The 23,365-nt window shown below is 39.8% G+C and overlaps 1 protein-coding gene across 2 annotated transcripts in view; it reads right to left on the bottom strand.

Moving 5' to 3' along the window:
- samd12 (sterile alpha motif domain containing 12) overlaps nt 1-23,365 on the bottom strand; it is a 30,688-nt gene that overhangs the window by 5,575 nt on the left and 1,748 nt on the right. For both annotated transcript variants that reach the window (XM_061267443.1, XM_061267442.1), the window contains 3 exons: nt 19,880-20,088; nt 16,586-16,715; nt 13,766-13,906 (listed from right to left, as the gene is read on the bottom strand). In XM_061267443.1, coding sequence (XP_061123427.1) covers nt 13,766-13,906; nt 16,586-16,715; nt 19,880-20,088 — 480 coding nt within the window. The remainder of the gene's footprint in view (nt 1-13,765; nt 13,907-16,585; nt 16,716-19,879; nt 20,089-23,365) is intronic.

Below are 23,365 nucleotides of genomic sequence, written 5' to 3'. Positions count from 1 at the left end.
CGTTTTCACACTTTCAAATTATTCAATACGCGGAGAGACGCCCATGCAGTGGTAATTGATTTATGAGCCATACCTAAATTATCTATGATCGGGAGAAGGTAGTCTTTGCGGTAGAGCACGGCTCTTTCAAATAGCTTTGAGGATTAGCGCAGACGATAGGAACAAATTAATAATGATTAAATTCGAGCTGGAAGCAGAACAAATTAGCCTTTAAAAAAAACAAAAATGGTTCTGCCAAGTCGCTTTAAAATATTTTGTGTGTTTTGGAATGATGATGATAAAAAAGAAGTTTTTGCTCTATTAAGAACTTTTGGAAGCACTAATTTGTCGTTGAGTGTCTTTAGAATTCAGGGAGTTTAAATCCAATGTGCTTGTCTGGTAATTAAATAAGAGATAAAGCCGACAATTAGCGGCGCCGGTGCGTATCAAGCTGGTCGTACTTGTTAAAGAGTTTGTTAAAGTGTGACATTGAGTATTTTTATGAGTGGGCAAATGCATCTGTGCAAACATTTGTCAAGACACATTTCAGTGTTGCTTCTTAAGGCGTTATGAGATTTCCTGCAAAAATATTTGCATTTCAAACAAATTTATAAATCAAATGACGATCTATCTAATATATTTTTAATAATTTTACTTTTCTGTTCCATTCAAAAGTGCTGATTCACTTCCTCCCAAAGTCACCACTCGTGATTGATTGTGTATTCCGTACATGCCCCCGCCAACTCGGTGGCGTCAAACGTATATTAACCAGCTGCGGGTCGGCATACGTGACCGGGTTCCTCCTTTCCCACGAGGATCAAACCTGCCGTTGTTACATGGCACCGCCCTTGAGCTCGACACTTTCACCTCGGCACTGTTAAGTATGCGTTGCACCGTGTGTTCAATGTACGTCAGGTCAGGTCCCGGTGAGTACAGAAGAGGGCCCCTGGACGGGTGGAGGAGCCAGGCCATGAATATTAATCGGATTTGGGGAGGGACTCCAGGGTTGGCTGTGAAGTATTACCTTGGGGGATTTCGACGATACACATTCATTAAGCATCAATGCTCGTAAGGCCGAGACAGGGCGCCATGTTCCTGCATACCCTCTGGCATGGACACAGTTTTTTTTTTTTCGTGTCGAGATTACACAACCACTGGGCTGCAACAGCAAACTGCACAGCGTACCTTCACGCTGCTGTGGTAAATATTCTCACTGGCATCTACCTGTAGTTTTATAATAGGGCTGGGTCAACAGACATCGGGAAATCAGGGGGAGGCTAATGGAATCAATTTGTTGATCTGCTTCACTGCGGGAAAATCACGACTGTTGTTTTAAAGCGGCGGCGTCAGGGACTGCTTAAATAAATATGAATAAATATCATGCCTTTCTGAGATTGTGTAATAGACGGAAAGGCGGTATACCTCACTTTTTATTTTCCTTTTTTTGCGTTACAAAAATCTTCCTGTAACTATAATGGCCGAGTGTATTTTAAGTTCATCTCAATTTGCTCGATTATTGTCGTACACTTTATCACTTTTCTTAAAAACGTCAAATGTAATGACTAGAACAGGGTTTGTCAACCAGTGGTCCGCGGCCCTTTAGCGGTCCCTGTCGGTATTGGGAGTGGTCCGCAAAATTAGAAATGGAAACTAATGGTGACATTTTCAAAAATAAAATTGATTTTTTAATTTAAACTTCATTTATTTTCCATCCAAATTATGTCAAATGTAGCTGAGATACCTAGATAAATAGCTTATATACACTACCGTTCAAAAGTTTGGGGTCACAAAATTGTTTGGGTGACCCCAAACTTTTGAACGGTAGTGTATATATTTATTTAGATAATCATTTATAGATTATATATATAATCTTCTGTGTAAAAAATCTTATAATATATATCTATACTTATATTCATAGATTATATATAATCTTATACAAATATAAGATATAATTTATAATATTTAATCCATAATATTTTATTATAATAATATTTACACTACCGTTCAAAAGTTTGGGGTCACCCAAACAATTTTGTGACCCCAAACTTTTGAACGGTAGTGTAGGTCTATCCTTAAATAATATTCCGCCAAAGCAGTGGTCCCCGGGTTGCTTGTTGGTAAAGTCAGAGTTAATTAACAACTCGCCTTTGTCGTGCCGCAGTTTCCATACATCAAGTTCAACATTTCACGTTTCTTATGCAAACAGGACCAAAGCATTTGCAATGCAACGCAATGCTAAATCAAGATGAGTGTCTTAGCCAAGTGAAAGTGAAAACTGGGAACATTTGCACAAATGATGAATAATTGTCCAAGAGCCTGCAAGCTAGCCCCACAAATAAACCTGTCACCTGTTTTCACCGCCTACTCGACACTGAGTAATTGCACTGAAGCGGACGTTATGTTATGTTACTGGATGGCAGAGTTACTTACCTCCTATATTTATGTCCGCAAACTTTTTCATAGGAATTTCAGGATGGCTTTACATCTGGGGATGTTTTTTTTTTTTCGGCGTAAACAAGTAAGCAAACCTGAACAGCAGATCGTTTTAGGACCATCGAATAAAAGCTCATTGCGAGTATGGATGATACAAGGTGGAAGTAGGAGAAGCTCTGGGGAGACAACAACATCAGGACAGATGGAAGGTGAAGAGAAAGGAAGGGACGGACGGGCGCGAAACAAAGTAGTGGAATACAAAGCCTTTAAAACGAACAATGGACAAACATTTGGAAAAACAGCTTGGCTTGAGTAACCAGATGGCTTGAGTAACAATGAAAATGGATAGAACAACATAAATCAAGAAACATCCTGAAAGAATAAATTCCCGGTATGGTTGCCGTTTGAAATAAACCCTGAATTGTTTACAAACGATCTTTGATTGATGCTTAGCAGTAGAAATATAGAACACATTTTGTTAGACAAATATTTATATATGAAATATATCACATTTATATTAAATATATTCAATATTCAAATATTTATATTTTGACAAATAAAATACGCAGCAAAGCGCCTCGACGCCTTTTTAGTGAAATCACTTGTCTAGTCGAGTGAGCGCACGGCACTCCAACAAGATCTACTTGACCTTTTCTGTTCGTAAAAACAATCGTGTACTAAATTCAGCACCATTAAACCAAAGCGTTTCATTGTTCATTACCGGCGGAGGAGAAAATGAATTTGTCTTCATGGATCACTAGTTGCAAAGCAAGCAGGTTGTACACAAACCAATTGGGCCACTTAGTGTGACAACCCAACAAGCGCCAATCAAAAAGCAAAAGGCCATCGTTGTCACACTGCACAACATGGCCGTCGCCGCTGACTCGTGTTTGCCAGAGGGAGACAGTTGACGGACAAATAAGAATTACAGCTCTGGTCTCTTTATCTTACCGTTTGACTTACTACTACACTCGTGTGATTGATGGCTGAATGCAGGCCTTGCTGTGTAGGAGATGAAGAGACACGAGCTGCAATGTCGAACAAAAGGCAAACGCAAAAGCAGAACCAAGACAAGAAGAATCGGAAAGATAGTGAATAGACATTGTTAGTCGTCGGAAGGGATGAGCTACCGTTTGTTCCCGAGAAACGTTGCCGATGCAATTTCGAAACGTTGTCATTTTCAATCCTGTTGCGTACTGCTGAATTTGAATAATTACGGCTCACAACTTTGAGGTTGACCCAGTTCCCCGGCAGCTTTACTCGCCACCCTTAAAAGCCAAAATCACTATTTGGATACCGGGCTGATTTGTTTTTTCATGAGTCACGTTAAACAAAATATGTCTGAACACTTCTTCGCTTCCCATTTTTTGCCAGAAAGGTAATTTTCTGTTTGAGTCTTATGTCGCAATCACAAGTCCTTGGAGCCAACTCTTAATTACAGAAGCAGCCACTTCAGGAAATTTGAAAGCAACTAAGGTGTTTACATCATCAAAAAGCAGCTGTGCTCGGAGGAGAAGAGTGCTGACTCCACGCAATTTCAAATTTGAACATTTGCCGTATGAAAGTTTTGTGAATTCTATTTGGAAAGTCACATTTCAGTGGATCTGACCTTAGCCAGTGACATTTGCGTGGCTCATCCACAGGAGCTTGATTTTATGTTCACTTTTTAATAAATCCATAGCGATGTAATCAAAATACCGTGCTCATAACACACTTGGGAGACACACTTGCAGACCGAGTTGACTAAGTTGCCTAGCAACGGCAATGTGTGCGTGGCGCATCGAATATAAAAGAAAACATAAAAATCCCCTCCAACTCCAAAAAAAAAGAAAGATTTGGAATTGGCTGCAAGTCACTTTTTTCTTTGCACACACGTGCAGACGTGTCGGCCGTTGTTTTCACCAGTTTTCCAATTTTCCATCAGGCCGAGCACTATCAGTAGTGTTGTATGCTGTGGACCCGTTCGATCAGTCTCAGGGAATAGAGTGTGCCTGCAGCTCCGTGCATGGCCAGCGCTTCTTCTCCCAGGGGCCACTTCCCCTTAATTGAAACTCAACTGAAACACAAGCCTGCAAAGTACAGAGGCTCCTGCGACACTGTTATCTGGGACCTCACGAGTGACGGGCAGCAGCCTCTGCCTTGGGGAAAAAAGAAAAAAAAAAAAAGACCATCCCTCGGGCCTGGGCACACAATGGCACAATTCCACGTAGCCACACAAAAATGGAACCGAGTCATGATCTGGACCGTGACTGAAAGTAGATGGCGGCTCAATGGAATAATAATGATAGAAATTAAAGTCAGGAGGATGTATTGCCACAGGACAATGCAAAAATAATCGGATGATAAGATGGCTGGAGGTAAACGGAAAGTCAAGTATGGACAAATGAAATGAATGAGATTGCTGGCTTAAAGTGGGTTAAGGCTGCAGGCTATGCGCTAATCACTGTTTAAGTCTGTTAACCGTGGAGGCATAGCAAAGCGATTCCTTACACAAAATGGATAATGAAATAAAATTGAGCCGCTGCCAATAAATGATTGTGATAGACCTTCCGCTTCAAAATGTGCATGTATTGCCAACAACAAAGGAGTGTAATATTAGACACACTAGAATAAGGATGATAGGGGATGGAGAAAGCTTAGCAATTTAGTTTGATACACTGTATTATGCTGATACCTCCAATAAAGCTGGCGACTGATTAAAAAACATCTATTAGGCAATGATTAAAAAAAAAAAAATGTAAGCAAGGGGCACCTGTACCTCAAGGCATTGTTGTTTGAATGGGCAAATTATGTTTTTTTTTCGCTGGTACAAAAAATAAATACCGTAATTTTCGGACTATAAGTCGCACCAGCCATAAAATTCCCAAAAAAGTGAAAAAAACCCCAGATATATAAGTCGCCCTGAGTATAAGTCAGTCCCCCCCCCCCCCAACCCGCCCAAACTATGAAAGAAAAATGCGACTTATAGTCCGAAAATTACGGTATATATATATTTTTTTGGACACGGCAAGGTCACATGGCAATTCTGCTGACGAGTTCCTTTCTAACCTTCCTCCCGCTTCCCACCATTAACAAGCAACAGCAGGGCACACGCTTAGCATGCAGCAACACCTGCCTTGCCCACAGTCCTGTTCTTTTTTTTTTTCCTTCCCCCAGCAGCTTCATCGTCAGCATCTCCAAGTGAGCTCGCCGTAATGTTGAAGCCAGACTTAGAGTGAGGCTCTTTGTATTCTGTTAATCCCCCCCCGCCTCCAAGTACAGTTGCAAAGGGTAATGGAGGTTAACAAGAGCTTCACTTACACACACGCTGACTGAGCTCCTGTGAGGCCAGAGGAAAAAGCACTGCGTGCTATGTAGAAGCCTCTCCATGGGCCTGTTCAATTCAATTCGGGACGCTTGTACCTTCTTGATGGATTTATGATGGCACAAGATGCCAAAACAGTCCCTTGTGTATTTTTAAATAATTCATTCCATATGTACAATATACGACATCCTTATATTAGTTTCCATTTATTTATTATTAATTTATTGAGTATGCAGCGGTCACAAAAATAACTCGTGAAGTTTTACTCTGATGAGGAACTAAGGTCTCATTCAATGTTGATGAGGATGTTGCGCTTGATCTACAAAGATTCCAATTGTTTTTTTTTTACAAAGATTCCCTGGCTGGAACAGATTGTGCGCATTGTTGGCAACAGATGTCTACCTATTTGCATATACTAGTTGCAGAACTTTGATTTGTCAGATCAAATTCTGCTTAGTAGAAATTCATATAAAGTTGTGGCAAGTGGATGGCATTGGAATAAAAAAAAAACATTTTACACATCTCGGTAATTTACACCTATGAATCAACCTATTAAGAGATCAAATGAAGGGAAATACACCTTTAAAAAAAAATGGCTGACTAAATTACCTCGGATATGTCTTGATCTGAGACTCTAAGCCTGGATCTTTTCAATAAATCAGAGTTAATACAATGTTGGTGCTTTTTCATCAAATGTTGGCTCAGGCTGGGCATAGCACATCTCTAGAAATAGCAGGAGAACTCCGCTCAATATCTTTGTCACATCCAATTGTAATTGTGCGGGGCAACGGTGGCATCTCTGTTTGGATATTGCTGGCTTAGATTTCCCAAGAGTTTGGAAAAGCGTATAAAAAACTCTCAAAGATTCTGTTGTTCTCAGTGTCACACCTTTTGGGCCGTGGCAAGACGACAAATCTCATCTGTCACTTTAATGGATGGATTTATTGGAAAGCAAGAAAATACCTGACATCTCTATGGAGACCGATTTGAAGTGGAAACATTACAAACTGTTTTGATTTCTGGCATTCCACCAATGATTACATGAGCAAAAAAAAAAAAATCCTCCTTCTGGATTGTCATGGTTACGCACAACAGGACCTATCAGATGGGATATTTAAAAACAAAAACAATTCCTCTCAGCATTGTGCCGGCCAAATATTTCCATTTACTGCACCAAAGAATCATTTTTGCAACACTTCTCTTCCTCCTCGCAAATATTTCCTTCTGCTCCTCTGCATCACTTTCTCCTTCCTCCTCACTTTATCGGACATAAATTTCAACACAAGAGGGACCATCATTAGCCGCTAGTCTTTAGCAGATCGACTCGGCAGTGCAAAGGCGGTGAATGGTAATATCCGATCCCACTCCAGTCATTAGGCGAGCATTAAAACTGACACGGCAGATTTTCATTCTGAAGAACAATAAACCTTTGTCTGAATCTCACCTTTTAATAACCTAGCAAATTAGGACTGAGAGAATCATAATCAGCTCCTCGCTCCAACTGCTTAATTACAACGCCATAGGATGACGCTGACGACACACAAGAAAGGAAATGAAGTGGAGATGGGCTTCAGCCGCTCTGTTTGAAGTCAGCCGGAATAACGGCATTAATATAAAACACAGAGAATCGCAAGGCCGCTGTCTGTCACACGGGATATTTACGCGTTTCCACAAATTAAATCCTCCTTGCCAATGCAATTTCCGATATTGGTTATCTTTGCTTTTAGCACTATTGATGATCAAAATGACAGGTTTCACTCAAATTGTAAATTGTATCTGATTTATGCCCTATTTATGAGTTTCATTGGCACAACTTGTTAGTCTAAAAAAAAATCATCCAATATAACAGTGCTCCATATAATTTAATTGCAAAGCAGGGGAAAAAAAAAAAAGTAAAGTGACAACTAAGCATAAATAAAGAGATAAAAGATCCCACGGGATCAGGTTAAACGGCAATCTGCTCAACGCTTGTCAAAGTCAAAGGCACTCCAAAGGTGAACTTCATCCGACTCCTTGCGATAATTGGCCAATAAAACGAAACACTAACAAATGTGTTTGCTGGCCCCGAGGGGGTAATGAGATACATGAAAGATTCCCAATATTTTCTGACTGATGATATGATGGCTGCGTAATGAAGACTAATACGTGGCTTATAAATAGCTGGTGGGTGGATTTGGTGTCATACCACCTGCGTAGTAAATGACTGCCATAGCGCAACAGTTGCATCATTAATTCATCAAATATTCTGGACCTATTTTCTTTTGTACTGACATCACTCGACCACATCACAAGCTGTAGCCAAATAAGATGACAGGAGACTAAAGTGGGGGAGAAAAAACAAAAAAAGAGAAAGCCATGTATATATATTTTTCAGTTTTTCCTTATATCAATAAAACTATTGTCATTCAATTAGGCCTCCACTGTCTCTTCATTAACATGGATGTCCGACAACCAGTTTGGCATTCTTCCCTGATCTTCACTGTTAATGTCATGACAGATTTATGAAGAGCGATTCGGCAAGTGAAACCGCAGTAAAGCAATTTCCCCCCGTGAGTGATGGCACACGTTCTACTGCCACAGCGCCACGCACTTTCATTAATTCCTCCTGCCATTTCGCATTGGCACTCTTCCCTCCATGGGAAAGAAGCACTAGCACTTAGGTGCATTAGTTTGAAACTTCATCATTTTCTCTTTTCCGATTCACACAAGTGCGACTGAGTAAAAGAGTATATAAAGGATTTTGCCTTGTGGTAGGAAATACGAGGCGTCTCTCATTAGGCGCATCGGTGGTTGCCGGCGTAGTTACAAGGCCAGGCCATCCTCAGGTCGGACTGGAGGATAATCAAAAGATAGGATGACACATGGTGTGTCCCTGAAGGATCGCTGCCCGGCATCAGACTCACAACATGGACTACATACTGATATGGACACAGAAAGACAGCAGAGCAAAATGAACCTGACACCAAATGGATTCCTGGCCCACACACAAAGCCTATTTAAGTTGAGAAAAATAATTTGCAGAACAATAAAGATAACGTTCCAAATCTGCAGCCAAACAACAAGAATATTTTCAGCTATTACAAACACGACACCATCAATCCCCAGCGTCTATTCATCTCAGTTAGTCGAAAAATGCCGTAAAATATTCGAAAGTACATACCCGCTTGCTTTACGGTCTTAAGCACTGTGAGGGATAGTTTCAAGCCAAAGGCATTAAAAGTTCCCCATCAATCATGTCTGCCCTTAAAGTGAAAGATGTTAAAATAATAATGGATGATCAGGTGCGCTGCTGTGCTATTGCTAACTACGCTGCCATAAATCATCAATAGAGCAGCCTGATCCCAAACAGGCATAAAATACATCATATCCTTTTTATGTACCCTATCATTGCACAAGATGCCTTTCCAAAAAAAAAAAAAAAAAAACCCTGCCTAACCTTGGCTTCTTTTTGCTGAGCACTCAATGTCCTCACACCCCTTTTGTGTTGCATGGTACAAAATGCTCTGAGGGGACTGTAAAAAGAATGCATTTTCTTTTGAAGCCCAATATTCATGCTCCAGATCATGTGCACTTCCATTTAGCAAACACATTTCTTACCTAATATTCGACTGATCTGTGCAAATAATACTAAAGTGATCAATTTTCCTTCATAATTAGCCAAACCGACTGAATGAGAAAATCTAATTGTAATTCATTGACGTAATAATCAAACATGTCTATTTTTTTAATTATTTTTGGAAATTGTCAGCTAGACTACATGATAACATCTAAAGATATCCATGAAAATATTCCGTGAAATTAACATGAAACAAGCTGAAAGTCAATAGCTCATTAGCAGTTTCCATCTTTGAGCACGATTAATTCATGTACGGCCTTGAATAATAACGAAGCCAATTACAGCACTGGAGCAAAGGCATGTGATTTTGCACCAGAAGCAACAGCACAGATTACCAAAAAAAAAAAAAGACCCATGAACCATTCTGCCTCCCTGTGAGCACCATTTATCGCTTTTAATAAGAAAACAGACTTAACTGACGGGTTCAAGTGTTTTTTTCGTTCTTATTATGGACCATCTCAACTTCTGGCTATTCAAACGACCCAATATTCTCACATTCTTTTTCCAACCGGTATATCGAGCCCTCACAAGCCCGGCCATCGCCATGACAACCAATTTTCCCTCGACGACTTCCCATTCCATGTAAAGAGCGTTGCAAAAGCTGCTTTATGGAATGATGGCTTGTACAGTAAGTGCGCTTAGGGCCTATTGATCCAGTTTCCTAAGATGGTGAGGAAGTGCTTGGAAACTCCCTGCTGTCTGGCCTCCTGGATGTCCGCCTGTGGTTAGAGACTGCAGCAGACTGAGTGGAACCAGTCCATGGTGCCAGGCAAACTATAGATGGACCACTTAATGCAATCTCATTTGGCCATAACTGAATGAACGCGGCGTGGTTATTTCTTCTGTAGCCACTCTGAATGATTGCAAATTAAGTTGGTCTAGTATCCTTGAGAGAGTCAGTCATATTCAGAGATAGATACAGGTAAAATTATTTTACACATGGTGTGTATAAGAAAAGTGGTGTGTGGGTGGAGAAGAGTTTTTTTTTTCTTTTTTAAATTACTTTTCTTTTCTTTTCATAAATATTTTTTTTATGTTTAGCCAATGAGCTAAATTCTTATTTGCTTTCATGTTTCTTATTGTGTATCCCCATCATGTCCTGTTATTAACAAAAAAAGCAGGACATGTGAATGGGTGCTATTATCCAATTTTTCTTTCATTTCCTAGTAAAAAACATTGTTAAAAATTTGAGTCATCTCTCCGTGTATCTCCTGAAAAGGATTGAAGGCCCAAGTGACTCATTATTTTAAAGTTATGGTGCACTATGGCATCTAAGCAGGGGCACAGTTGATGGTTTTATGAAAAGATATAGACCACATTTATATCTAAGGGACAGGTAAAAAAAAAAAAACACTGATGAAATGATGAAAAAGAATTAATTTGACCTTCCCTTGCGGCAAGAATAAGCAAGGGGAGGAGACATTGGAGAGCGCAGTGAGGACGGACGGACGGATGAAGTCAAGGGAAGCGTAAGGCTGAAGGGCTTTCATAGAGGCGGGCGCTGGTCCTGAAGGGAGAGCTGGGCTAATGAGAGCTCTCGCTTCGCCGCGCCGGCCGGGCGGGCGTCTGATACAAGGGAAAGTCCAAAAGAAGAACAGAAGTCACACTGAAGCGCCTCCAGTTTTTTTATTTGATTTTTTTACTCACTGTATAATCCACTTTAGGGCAAGCATATTGCAAAAAAGATCCATTTTGCCTCAATGATGTCCTTATTCTAAGTCTGTCCTCTAGAGTTTCGTTTCATTTTCAGTTTTTATCGTTCATCTCTAAACGGAATAAATGTAAATGTCAGCAATGACAAAAAAATAACACTATCATTGATTCCCGGACAAAAAAAAACAAAAACACGACAGCTTTTTTTTCTCTCCACTATTCCAGAGTAAAAAACTTGATCTCCTGTTGCGTACGCACGACGTCAATCAATAAAAGGAACACAGAATAACAAATTGGAATAGTCACTTCTTTTTTTAACATTGTTTGGTTTCGATAATAATATTTGCGATGACACTCCATCGTGTTTACTAGCTATAACAGCCGCTGCTTGTCATGAATGAGTTGCTACGTGTGTGGTGAAATTTGTTTGGAGCATGAAATAGGCAAATGTGATTTTTTAAAATTTTTTATTTATTAATACTTAAAAGAATCTGCCCCGAATTTGTCTTTGTCACTGTTAATGAGTCTTTGTTTGAGCAAATGAAGCATAAACATTCTGGCCATGTCTACATGCCCAGATTAGCGTGGCCTATTCTGAAAAGCGCTTTGGTGGTGAAGCGCCGTCAGCTGTGTAATTCAAGTAGCTTTTTTGAGAGCCATGATTTCACAAGCCAGTTAATAGCTTATTTATTAGCACCAGGGTTGAAAACGCCATTACGGTCCCGAGCATGAAATTGAATCCAGAAAAAGTTTTAAATTGGATTTTTTTTTTTTTCACTTGGAAAGAAACGCAACACCAATTTTTCAATTTTTTGCATTTATGTTAATTAAGAGCGATTCCGTGCAGCTATTAAAGCACATTTTTTTTTGTTTTTTAAACGCCACCATAATTCATCATATTTTCGAACATGTCTAAAGTTTGATGTAAATCTATAAGCGGCTTCCATTTCCTCATGACATCTCATCTCAGGTGAAGGAATATGATTGTTTGTTTCAATACTAGATGCAAGGTTAATATAAAGTTGTATAGCTTGTGGGTCTATCTAAGAAAATCAAACAACAACAGAATCAGCAGATGTTTTCTTAGGAGACACGACTTTATTGCTTTTTCTGTTACCTATCGATCCTTGCTATTACAATTTCTTCGCTTTTAGGTTTTTATAATACTGGCACTATTTCTTTTCATTTCCTGAGTGTATCTTGTTGAAAACATTCCTACCCACCCAAATATCAATAATACTAGTTTTTCATTTTCCCCGTTTACGCCAAAAAAAAAAAACTGCTGTTGTTCCTTTGGCCTTCAGATAATTGTGACCTCGCAGATCTCTGTTGTCTTCCAATCGCACTGACACGGGGGACACGAGGAAATCTAATTATTCCCCTCGCGTGGCCCAGTAACCCTTAAAGGTCAATCAGTGTCCGTCTAGCCGGACCTGTCTGGGTACACTGCAGTAATTACAACACCTCATTTCTCTCTCTTTTTCTTTTTGTGCCGCAATGTCATGGTCGATAATGGATGTGTCTCACCTCCTTATCATTGCTACAGAAATATTGGGCTATTTTTTTTGCGCTTTTGTTATTTTCACACTGACATCTAACATACCCTTTTGCATTGGATATATTTACACACCGCTTAATCTTCCACAATTACGTTTCCATAGATACCTTTTGGAAAATAATATAATGTTTAACGTGTGGGGCCAAATTGCCTCGACAGAGATGAAGGACTCGTTGGCAGTTATCGAAAATACCAGATTTTAGTTGCAGCTGCTGGGTTATCTTAACTGATCTTCACATTTAACGATCATCATAAATAATAAAGTGCGGAAACTATGAAGGGAGCTATCAATAGTCATCAAAACTTGTTTGTTTTGTACAATATGGCTAATTTTCGATGCACTGTTGGTCTTGCGTTTATAAAACAACAGTAACATTAATTATTCGTATTTTTTTTTTCAAAATCCAATATGGGTTCCTTTTCTCGCCACCAACCCGTTCTGTCTGACAGACTTTTCATCCCACCTACCTTCCAGTTTTCCCTCCGCTCGATCCTCTCACCCATCTGTCGTCTCACCTCTCTTTTTTTTTTTTTTTTTTTTTTTACATGATGCCTCATCGCCAGCCGCTCCATTGCTATCTATCTCATTTCCCTTCTCTGTAGTTCCAATCCCAAGTGGTTACAAGTCTTTTTGCCTCGAGCAACAGCTCAAGGTGCGGATGCCCTGAGCATTGCTTTCTCTCCAACCTGCTTCAGAGTTCTTGTAAAAAAAAACAAAAAAAAAACAGCCCAAGGGGTGTTTGAAAACCCCAGAAGGATTTCATGAGCTCCCATTACACTTGGGGATCAGCTTTACATACTCCAGTAGCTCTTCAACTCCAAAGAGTGCATATTGTAATTTGACCTGAGGCTAGAAGGTCATTGACCTTGTTCCATATATTCGTATTCACAACGTCCATGTTGTTATTTCACACACTCCACATTTTAGTGAGTAAAATTCCTAGAATTTATTTCCAACCCCGGAGGCTAAGTTTTGTTTTTCAGTGTGCTCAAGGTGATGGTGAAGTCAGCAGGTAATGGAGAGCAGCTCACAAAATTAGAAAGGAAGCGGCCACGGAAATCAAAGAAAGGTTTTCTGCTAAAAGCAATTTGGAAAGTCGGTGGCTTTGTTAACATTTGAATTCAGAAATAATAACAAAGATTGCATTCAAACTTGAGTGTGTAGTCTTTGCAAACATTTGAAAACTATTTGAAGTATTTGAATTCCAAAACAAAAGTTGACCTTGTGTTAGAAGTTGAAGGGTCCTAACTTCCTCCCGGACGCGGAGTTGCAGGACCTGCTGCAGGATATTTTGCCTTTCCGCTTCCTGGATGATGCCCATTCTCTCCAGCTTTCGATCTGTCAATCTCATCAGAGCCCGCCCTAATAAAGAAAGAATAAAGTTATGTTTCAATAACGTCATTTTAAAAAAAAAAACATGTTTTTCAATAGCAGCAGATTAGTGTGAAATGTAATTCCATATATGTTGGCTCATTTGGAGCTCATTATGAGAAGCAGAGCTCGATTATGTAATGAGATTTAAAGAAGCTGAGCATGGTGTAGTTACAGTTACAGAAAAACTGCTTTTGCCCAATTTAATACGACCGCAAGGAGCCTTTTTTTAAAAAAAAATTTATTCAGTACAACCAAACAGGGAGTAAGAAAAGTTAATGAACGCCAACTGGTGATGAAAATAACAATAAAGCAGAAAGGGGAAGAGGACTGAGTGAGTCAAGGCAGTGTTGGAAGCACAATCAAGCGTCATACTGGGAAAATAGACATTGTGTCTGGGAGGAATCCACAAAAATCCATTCAAGCGCCGCAACTTTTTCAATACGAAATCACGCGTGTTTATAATGATGTGTTGGGACCATACGATCAATAGCGACACAAGGTCCATCAAGATCCCTTATTAAGCTGCCGTTGAAATCATTGATTTAACAATGGAAACACAAAGCCACCGCTCTTTTGTTTAACCAATTGCGGTTCAGGTTGAATTCAAAAACAACGTTTTCATATACGAGTGAGTGGCGAACAAGCAAACGTGCGCTTGCATAATAAGTGAATGGAAATAAGATGGCTTTATCACCCCAATTTTCTTCTCTATACTGCTCCTCCATTATCATTTTTCTATTCAGACGACTTTTTCATACTTATCAGGCACCTCTGGAATGAGGTAAACAGTTCTTCACATTTTTAAAGATAGTCATGCTTTTGCGGGGGATAAAAACAGCCGCACATTTGATTATTTACATTCTATTGTAAAATTCACAACCCCCCCCAAAGCTAAAAATGTACGCTAGGGAAAAAAAAAAAAAAAAACATGTTCACACAAGTGCCAGATTAATGAGTGGTGTGTAGGCAGCAGTGTTGCAAGAAGGCAGATTAATCTTGAGCCCTGCCCCAGCAAAAGCTACTTTGATGAATGGGAGTGTAAAGTGCATGAACATTCATACAAACACACATACAATGAATTTTGTGGGATTCTGAATAAAATGCAAATTGAGGTCTTACACACACACACACGTGCTGCAGTGACCAAATTGCACAAAAGGCTACGTAGCCTCTTATTGATGGATGGATGGATGGATGGATGGATGGAACTAATTAATTCCATTGTCATTTTTTTTTCTAATGACAAATATCGTGCCACCTTTTGCAGTGATTTTCGCATAGTCCAGAAGACGTGCCTTTAAGTCATTTACGGCACCAAGCTATTCCTTTACAAAAAGAGTCCGGTTCTTGTAATTACAACAGATTAGAGACTAATATGTAATTATGCCCTAATATGCTTTAATGCATTTTTAATGACATCTGGGTGTCTCTGTTAGGGATGGGAGGTAAAGATCGAGGGAGGCGATGGTGGGAGGCATTGATTCTTTGGGTACAGGAGCGTGGCTGCATACTAAAGTCAAAACTGCATAATCACAAATAGCAAATGAAAAGCATTTGAATCAGCCAACAAATCTTAATTACTGCATGTACACAAGCACATATATCGCAACAATCGTTATATGTTTGTATACCTACGCTCTTTGTTGTTGTATCTATATAATTAAATCTATTTTCCTCCATTTGTTTCCCCACTGTACACGATAATAGCATGTAGACCTGCACAAAAATACATATTATGTGAAAGATTGAATTATGGCCTGTTTTTATTTATTTTTTTATTTTAATTGTGTTAATTAGTCCTTGTAGTGGAAACAAACTCAATTACTTGAAGATTTTAGAGCCTAACATTATCTCCAAATTGCAATTAGGAATATCCTTTATGTGTATGTGTATTTGTTTTGTTCCTGTAACATGATTATACCTGAACAAGAAACCAATGTTAATATAGTAATGTTATGAAGCTGAGCTCCATTTGCCCAATTCTCTTGAGAAATTAGATGAAAATTAGACACAATGTGACTTTGGTCCGGGGAAAAACATGCACGATTTATTATTTTTATGATATTGCATATTTGTTTGTAAGCTAGCTATACTGGCCACCTATTTTATAACATTAAAAAAAAGTAAATAAAATATCCCAAGCGCCTATTGGAAGTTTCAAAACATATAATGGTGAAAATGCATTAAGGGCAAAAACGAGACACATCATCATTCTACCACTCTTGGTGACCTCAGAGTGATTTTCCACTCTTAGACCATCGCTGAATCGAAGGGGCCCTTGAAGGCAACAAACAAACATATTAGCATGATCAGTCGCGCTCCGAGAGGTGGAGTGCATGGCAATTAAAGTTAGTCTGTTGCCATGAGGACCCGAGAGTTGCTCACAGCGGGGTGACCTTGAGGATCCTTGTTAGGAAGATGATTGACGTGGCAAATGTTGTCTGTGCTGACGCTTTGACTGTAGAAATGAGGCTGCAGGTGGCTGCCACGGACAAAACGAATCAAATCTGGCTTTGGCTGGATGATGGTTTTACGGGGATAAAAATAAAGATTGAGAAATATTTGCGTGCAAGCATTGTTTGGGTAGCAGCTCTTTAACCTGAGGCTTGGTCATGTGATCACACAGTAAATATCTATTTCTAAACAATCCGAATCGTCATGCATTACCTGTGATATCGTGTTGTTTGAAGGAGTCACTATAGATCTGATGTTGATTGGGACAGTGTTTCTTCAGCCATTTGCAAACGTCCTGTTGGGTCCACAGGGCCACCGGTTTGGATAGTTTCACATAACCGGGCTGTGAGAAATAAATCATGGTGTCATTTCAGAATACTTTTGATATACAGGAAGTTGTGTTTTTGTTTTGGAACGTTAGAGCCTTCGAATGTGATTTGTACGTACAAAAAAATATTTAAAAAAAAGACTCAACAGTTTGAGGAATCATCCAAATGCAAATGTAATCATTATAAATATGTATTTTCTATTTCCCAAAATATTTTTCGCTCTGCGGCAGCAACACATTTTATTGGCAGCTCTTCACTAATCATCCAGCTAAGACTGGGAAGAAAAATAAACACCTTTGATTCAGTGCCTTGATTTTATGCAATTGTTTCCGCAGACAGAACATTGAAAATGTTTGCTTATTTCATCTCTCCCCCGGTGACTTGGACATGCGAGAGCAGAGTGAAACAAAACAAACACTGCATTGTGGCAGCTTGGTGAGACTGCAGAATGTAAAGTACAACATTGAGCAGGCAGCAAACGTTGACGTTTTCTACCCAGTCTTTTGATTCTAATTGAGCGGCTACTACGATCACAAACAAGCAAGGGGTGATTAAAATTTCACAAGCGCTACCTTTCACTTTAGCTTGCCCTCCGGCTTTACCGTGGTACAGCATAGCAATGATATTCTTTCCTTCTCGTCTTCGCCGAGAGCATCGACCTACAGGTACTGGATGCGTTTTCCTCCCAGGCTTCTCTCGGCCATATTCCGTCCCCGTCAGCTCTATCTCACTTGCCATTCCACATTTTGCCTCTCATATATGAATATGGAAAACCTCTCCTCGATGTCACTCCTTCCAAATGATTATACTAGAATGATTATAATTGGGGGAATGGGCTGCTAGGTTTCATCAAATTAATAGCCTGGAATGCTCACAGACACCCACATTTCCAAATGAGGCTAAGGTTAATTAATTAATTGGTCCATTTCTAATGTCGCTCATAAAAAAAAAAAAAATGATGGGCAGTTGAGGCCTTGCTTTTAGATTGATGCTTTTTAAAAATCGACTTGAACCCTGGATGCTCTTCCTAATATTCCATTTGGCATCTTAGTCTATCAGACCCAATAAGAGGAGTTACGGTCCAGCAGTCTGTATTCCGAGCAGGAAGTCAAAGTGACAGATGGCCAAAGCGAGCGAGAAGGCAGGTTAGGCCCAGTCCGCATTGCACTTAATGCGATTGCTTGGCAACTTGCGTTGCTGCTGATTCTGCAGGGAGGTGAGGGTGGATTAAGGTGAGCGGGGTGGGGGGGAATGGAGGACAAAACCACATTAACTCTTAAACACAGCTCAACCCAATGCTAATTAACCCCGACGAGGAGCCCGAGGCAACAAAAGGGAAAGTGAGACTAAATTCAGAAAGACTGTGTGAGAAAAAGTTTGACTGACAAAACAAGTGGAAAGACGCACTGTGTGTATGCGTAGCTGACGGACAAGGGGATAAAAAGGAAAAAAAATAAAATAAAAATAAATAACACCGGGACCTCACAAACGGATTTGACACAGGAGACTCATTTTCCCGTGAACCCATTTGTGAGTCAATGGCCGTCTGTGTTTTACATTCTACTCCGATTCAGCCCAAAGCAGCGCTCCTGGGGCTGCGGGAAATAGCTAAGCTGGTGCCGAGCAGTCAGCAAGCAGATCCAAAGGATGAGGAGAAAACAGAAGGCGAGACACAAAGAGCTGTTTGCAAAAACTCTCAGCCAATTAGAACTTGGAGTGACAGATCAAGGGGATGAAAAGAGCAAGTTATTTTCCAGAATTCAATACATCTGGAGACAAGCATGTGCATAAAGCGTGATAAATTGGTGACCAATCCACTCACATGTTGTGCAATATAAGGATGAGAAACTTGAAAGACTGTCAGCAACAAAACATTCCCTGCTGTGTCGCCCTCGGCTTTAATTGATAACTAAAAGCTCGGCACGGCTCACCGATATTCTTCATGTTACCTTAGCAACGCTGCAAGGACACGCTAAAAAATGAAAGACAAGATATTGCGGTGCTTTGGGGAGAGGGGGGAATACGCAAGCCTGACATGAACCAGTGGCCAAATAAACAGCCACACACTAACTAACTGCAAACTATAACATACACAATGAAGCGTGTAATTGCTCCAACACTGATATGCATTTAAAGATCCAATATGGACGGAGTCAGCTAAATTAATTACGAGGCAATCGCCTCTCTTTGTGGCCTGCATGTAATTCAGAATGAATGTGGCTGAATGTTTCAACCCGATGGTGGCACTCAACGGAGTCGATTGGAATGAACGCAGAACACATTTCAATGTCATTTAATAAATGATGAACACAAAAAGTAATCCTGGGGATTTTTTTTCTTTCTAAAATGTAATGGCTTCAAAAAGGTTTTTATTGAATACTATTTACATTCACTTATCCCCTCAAACACAATAATATGAAATCAAAAGTTGAATGAAAATTTCACTGAACTGGTCAGTCCAAACTGAGCAATTCATATTTGGCATTTTCTTCATAAAAGCAACAGAGTAGGCTAATTTTACGAATATATTAGAATATATTATATTGCGCAATCGGGCATCATTTTAGCTGCTTGCTGAATATGTGTACAAATATGTCTTTTATTAATAGTGTCATTAAATTGCAAGGTTGCCTCTCCTGAAATATTCAAATAGTATACAGTTTTAGAGTGCCCTCTTGTGTCATACACGGGGCAGTGCAGGTAAGGATTGCACGGAAATAAACTGTTGACTGAGCAAGTGCCTAGTTGAGATCTCGTCATCGGTTGTGATCTCCTCCTCGTAGCTAATTAACATCCTTGCCGAGCTTGCTTCCACCTTTCATTCTTTCCCTTCCTGTCTCACTCAATTAAGCTGAGCTAGAAATGAAAATCCCCCCAGTTTATTAATTTATGATATGAAAAGACTGGTGTTGATATGTGCAAGAACAACACACAATGATAAAGAACTTAATGAGATGTCTTATGATGAAGATTTGCAAAGTGTGCCAGGTGAGGCCTACCACAGAAACATGAATGTTCATGTTGAACAGAGAGCTACAGAAGTAAAAAAAAGAAGATTCATGAAGCAAATTCGAAGCTTCATTTTCCTACCGGTACTATTTGGTAAATTACGTTACCATGACGACAGACAATTAGACCAAGAGACTTAAAGGTGGAATGATTTTGGACGGCGTCTCACCCGTGTGAGCTCAGACTCGGATACTGAGCGATGTGGTGGGAACCGGCGCTGAAAGATGGAAGGGCTTATGTCGTGGTAGCTCGGGCTGTCGTCATCCAGCAGCACCGTTGGACCGTCGACCGATTCCTCCTCCTCATCCAGCTGCGATTCAACGTCTTCTGGGTAGATCTGGTGGTCGATGCCATTCTGGCTCAAGTTGCAGTGAACAGCTGTGCGGGTCAGAAAGCACACGCGCACACAAATTAGTGCAAAAAAAAAACAGGATTACATGTGACTCTAAATTTAACCGCTAGATGTCGACAAAGCACATCAAGTGGTGACTGCAAAGTTCAGCAGAGGATAGTTTTGGATGATGATATGGAAGAATCCAATATATGCAGATTGCAGAAAGATATGCAAATTGCAAAAAAAGATTGTCATCGTCTAATTCGACACCTAAAGTTTCCTTCCGTGTTGTCGGAAAGTTTCCATTGTGTCTCTCACGCAAAATGACTGTAAAGTGACTGGCAGGAAACAAATTTGGAATGTGTGGGGGATGACTATATGATTTGTTGTCACGTAAAGAATCACTCAAGGAAGTGCGTGCACATGAAGCCTCGACGACTGATAGCTATCGGTTTCCCGTCACACGTTGTGTCACACCCGATCACCGTAATCACGATTACCCGGCATTGTGGAAACTCTCAGTGCAAATGGAAATGGGTCATGTTTACCAATCATCTTTTTTGCTAGGTTTTAGTTCATGATACAATTTTAGTCAAATGTCTTGGGTGAAGATGAGATTCATTTTGGATCCTTTTTTTAAGCTCCAAACGCATTCCTTCGGCGGACCTGAGGTGCAAGGAAGATTAGAGACAAGTGGGCCAGGTTCTGAATGCAATTGAAATGCGTGGCACGAAACATTGCACCCTCTTCACCGCTTCCCCTGGTCTCGCCTCACTCTTTCAGGAGATGGCGATTGATATACAATCACACAGAGGAGAAATTGCAGTCTTCCTTTAAAAGGATCAGAGAAGCAAAGAGTGGGGTCAGGCTAAAGACATTTACAAGCGGATGACAAGATGATGACAGGAATTAAGACCATCAACAAAGACAAGATGAGGATAGAGGACTATTGAATTGCCCCCAATCCTATAATGAGACGAGTGCAGGGGAGGGGCAATAATCTTTCTTTTTTTTTTGAATCAGCAACCGTTACTATAAATAGCATTTCCGATCGTCACTCTCTCCACCCTGGCATGCGATGTGTGAATGTCGGAGGGGAAGGCGGGTGTCAGCATCCTTTTCTTTATATTCTCTCAATAATAATAATAATAATAATAATGTCAGACGGCATACTACTTTTTAAATTGAATAATGAAATTAAACAGTGAATGTTACTAGCTATATTTGCAACTTAAAAATGATGTCAAAGTAAAAAAAAATCCTTATAAAATTGTGAAAAATATTTGTTACCAGATATTATTATTATTATTATTTTAAAATATATATATTTTTAGTTGAATGTTGTAAATATGTTTTTTTTTTTTTGTCTATCGGTTAAAGCAACAGGGGTCAACCACTGATTGAATTATTCTAGCAACCGCAGTCGCTGCATTCGTTTAGAATGGCGTCAAATATTGACGCGCTGCTGCAAACGTGTGCATGCATATGTGAATAACACTCATGCGTATCAACAAACCCCAACACTATTCCCTGAGAAACTGAGCAAGCGTAACAAATATGCACAATGGTGTCAAGCAAGTCCACCCACTTCACTCCCAGGAAAAAAAAAAAAAAAACGAGACACAAACATGAATGTGAGTAATGAAATCAGTGTCTGCTCAGCACACTAAAGTGCTAATTTGAATATTTTTGAAAGGCAGGAGGAGCTGAAGCGAATCCACTTTTTTTTGTTTATCAGAACTAGAGACAAAGTAAGTCAGTGAGGTGCAGCCAGTCTAAAAAAAAAAAAAAAAAAAACAGTCAAATGACCCACTTTTTTTTTTTTTTGCACCGAGCCGGGTGGGCTAAATATAAACTGCATTTAACTCTGACTCACTTTAGAGCATGCATAAATGCTCTCGGCTTCAAAGTCAGGCAGCAGAAATGCTCCATAAATAGATCGTCTTAATTTAGAACTGTGGAATTGTTCATTTCAATACTTGATAAGAAGAACAAACTCGCTCAAAGGGCCAAAATAATCATTGTTTGAATATTAGAGAAGATTTTTGGGCTTTCTGTTTACAATCTCGTTTCCTTCACCTGACATTGACTCCGCCATCCGTGCCCATGGGCATATCACGTAATTAACACTTCAGCAGCTTCAAAACGGCAGAGGAGATCATTTCCAGTTCATTTTGGGCCGTGAGGTTGCTCCACTCCACATCACTGACGATGTGAAATATTCCCAAAAGGCCGTGCGTCATTTGTCGCTGAGATGATGGGTGTTAAAAAAAAAAAAAGTATTCCACTTATCTCTGCTCTCCAGAGTTTAATTTCCATGGGCTTGAAAACTTCAAACGGGCTGGTGGATTTTAAAGTGTCCTTTTACAACATAAGAAGTCACATTTTGATGATAGATGGTAGAAAGACGAGAGACAATTTCTCCAATGTGACAAACGCAGTCACCTTTCAAGAAGTGAATAAGGTCAAAAACGGAATTTTGGGCGGTTCGGTTCACTCGCTTGCATTTCTACGCAGTCGGAATATTAACTTTCCCAGTCTTGTGAAATTATCAGACAGACAATGAGGAGGAAGTACATTTACGATGAACAAGAAACAACACGAGAGGAAAATACCCCAATATTATCCGGCCTTATTTCTTGTGCATGGTTTAAGAAAAAGCAAAAAGCACCAAGGGCATATAAAATGACTTGTAAAAAAGATTTTCTGGTTATTTCTTCTACCTTTAATTGAATTGTTTCGATGTAATTTTGCCTGAATATTTTTCTAATTCTTATTTTTGTCAACAAGACTAAAGAGATGCTCCTTCCTGTTGTTACGACCAAACAGATGTAATCCTTTAACCACATTTTTGGATTGCACTAATTCTATTGCTCTATTAAATCTGGGAATGGATTTGGAATGGACTTTTCTGAATGGATGCACAAGGCAAGGACATTAAGGAAGCTTGATGCGCAAATGAGCACATTTAGCCACAGGCGTAAACAACTGCTCGGGCCAGACTCGGTCGGGGTGCACTTCGAGGCTTTGCATTCTTAGCGTCATCCATTTTGTTGATTTTAGCCAAATTCGACATCTGTATTTTTACATTGGATTTATTCTGGCCTTTAAATACTCAGGCATCAACTATGATGGGCTTCATCATTCATTAAGAAACTTGCGAGTCTAATTCTGAGCTCTTTTGTCTGCAAAGTTTTGAAGTGGCATTTACTTCCAAAAGAACTTCGAAAAGCTCTTTATTTTTTCAAAATTGTCTTCTCATGTGTTATAAATGATGAAAGAGTTGACCTATTTTCCATGTCTGAGGGTCTGGAAGAGAAG

This window comes from Syngnathus typhle, linkage group LG20 (assembly GCF_033458585.1).
Source record: "Syngnathus typhle isolate RoL2023-S1 ecotype Sweden linkage group LG20, RoL_Styp_1.0, whole genome shotgun sequence".
Lineage (NCBI taxonomy): Eukaryota > Metazoa > Chordata > Actinopteri > Syngnathiformes > Syngnathidae > Syngnathus > Syngnathus typhle.
The sequence above is the reverse complement of the archived record's forward strand: the minus strand, read 5'-3'. Positions and strand labels throughout refer to the sequence as shown.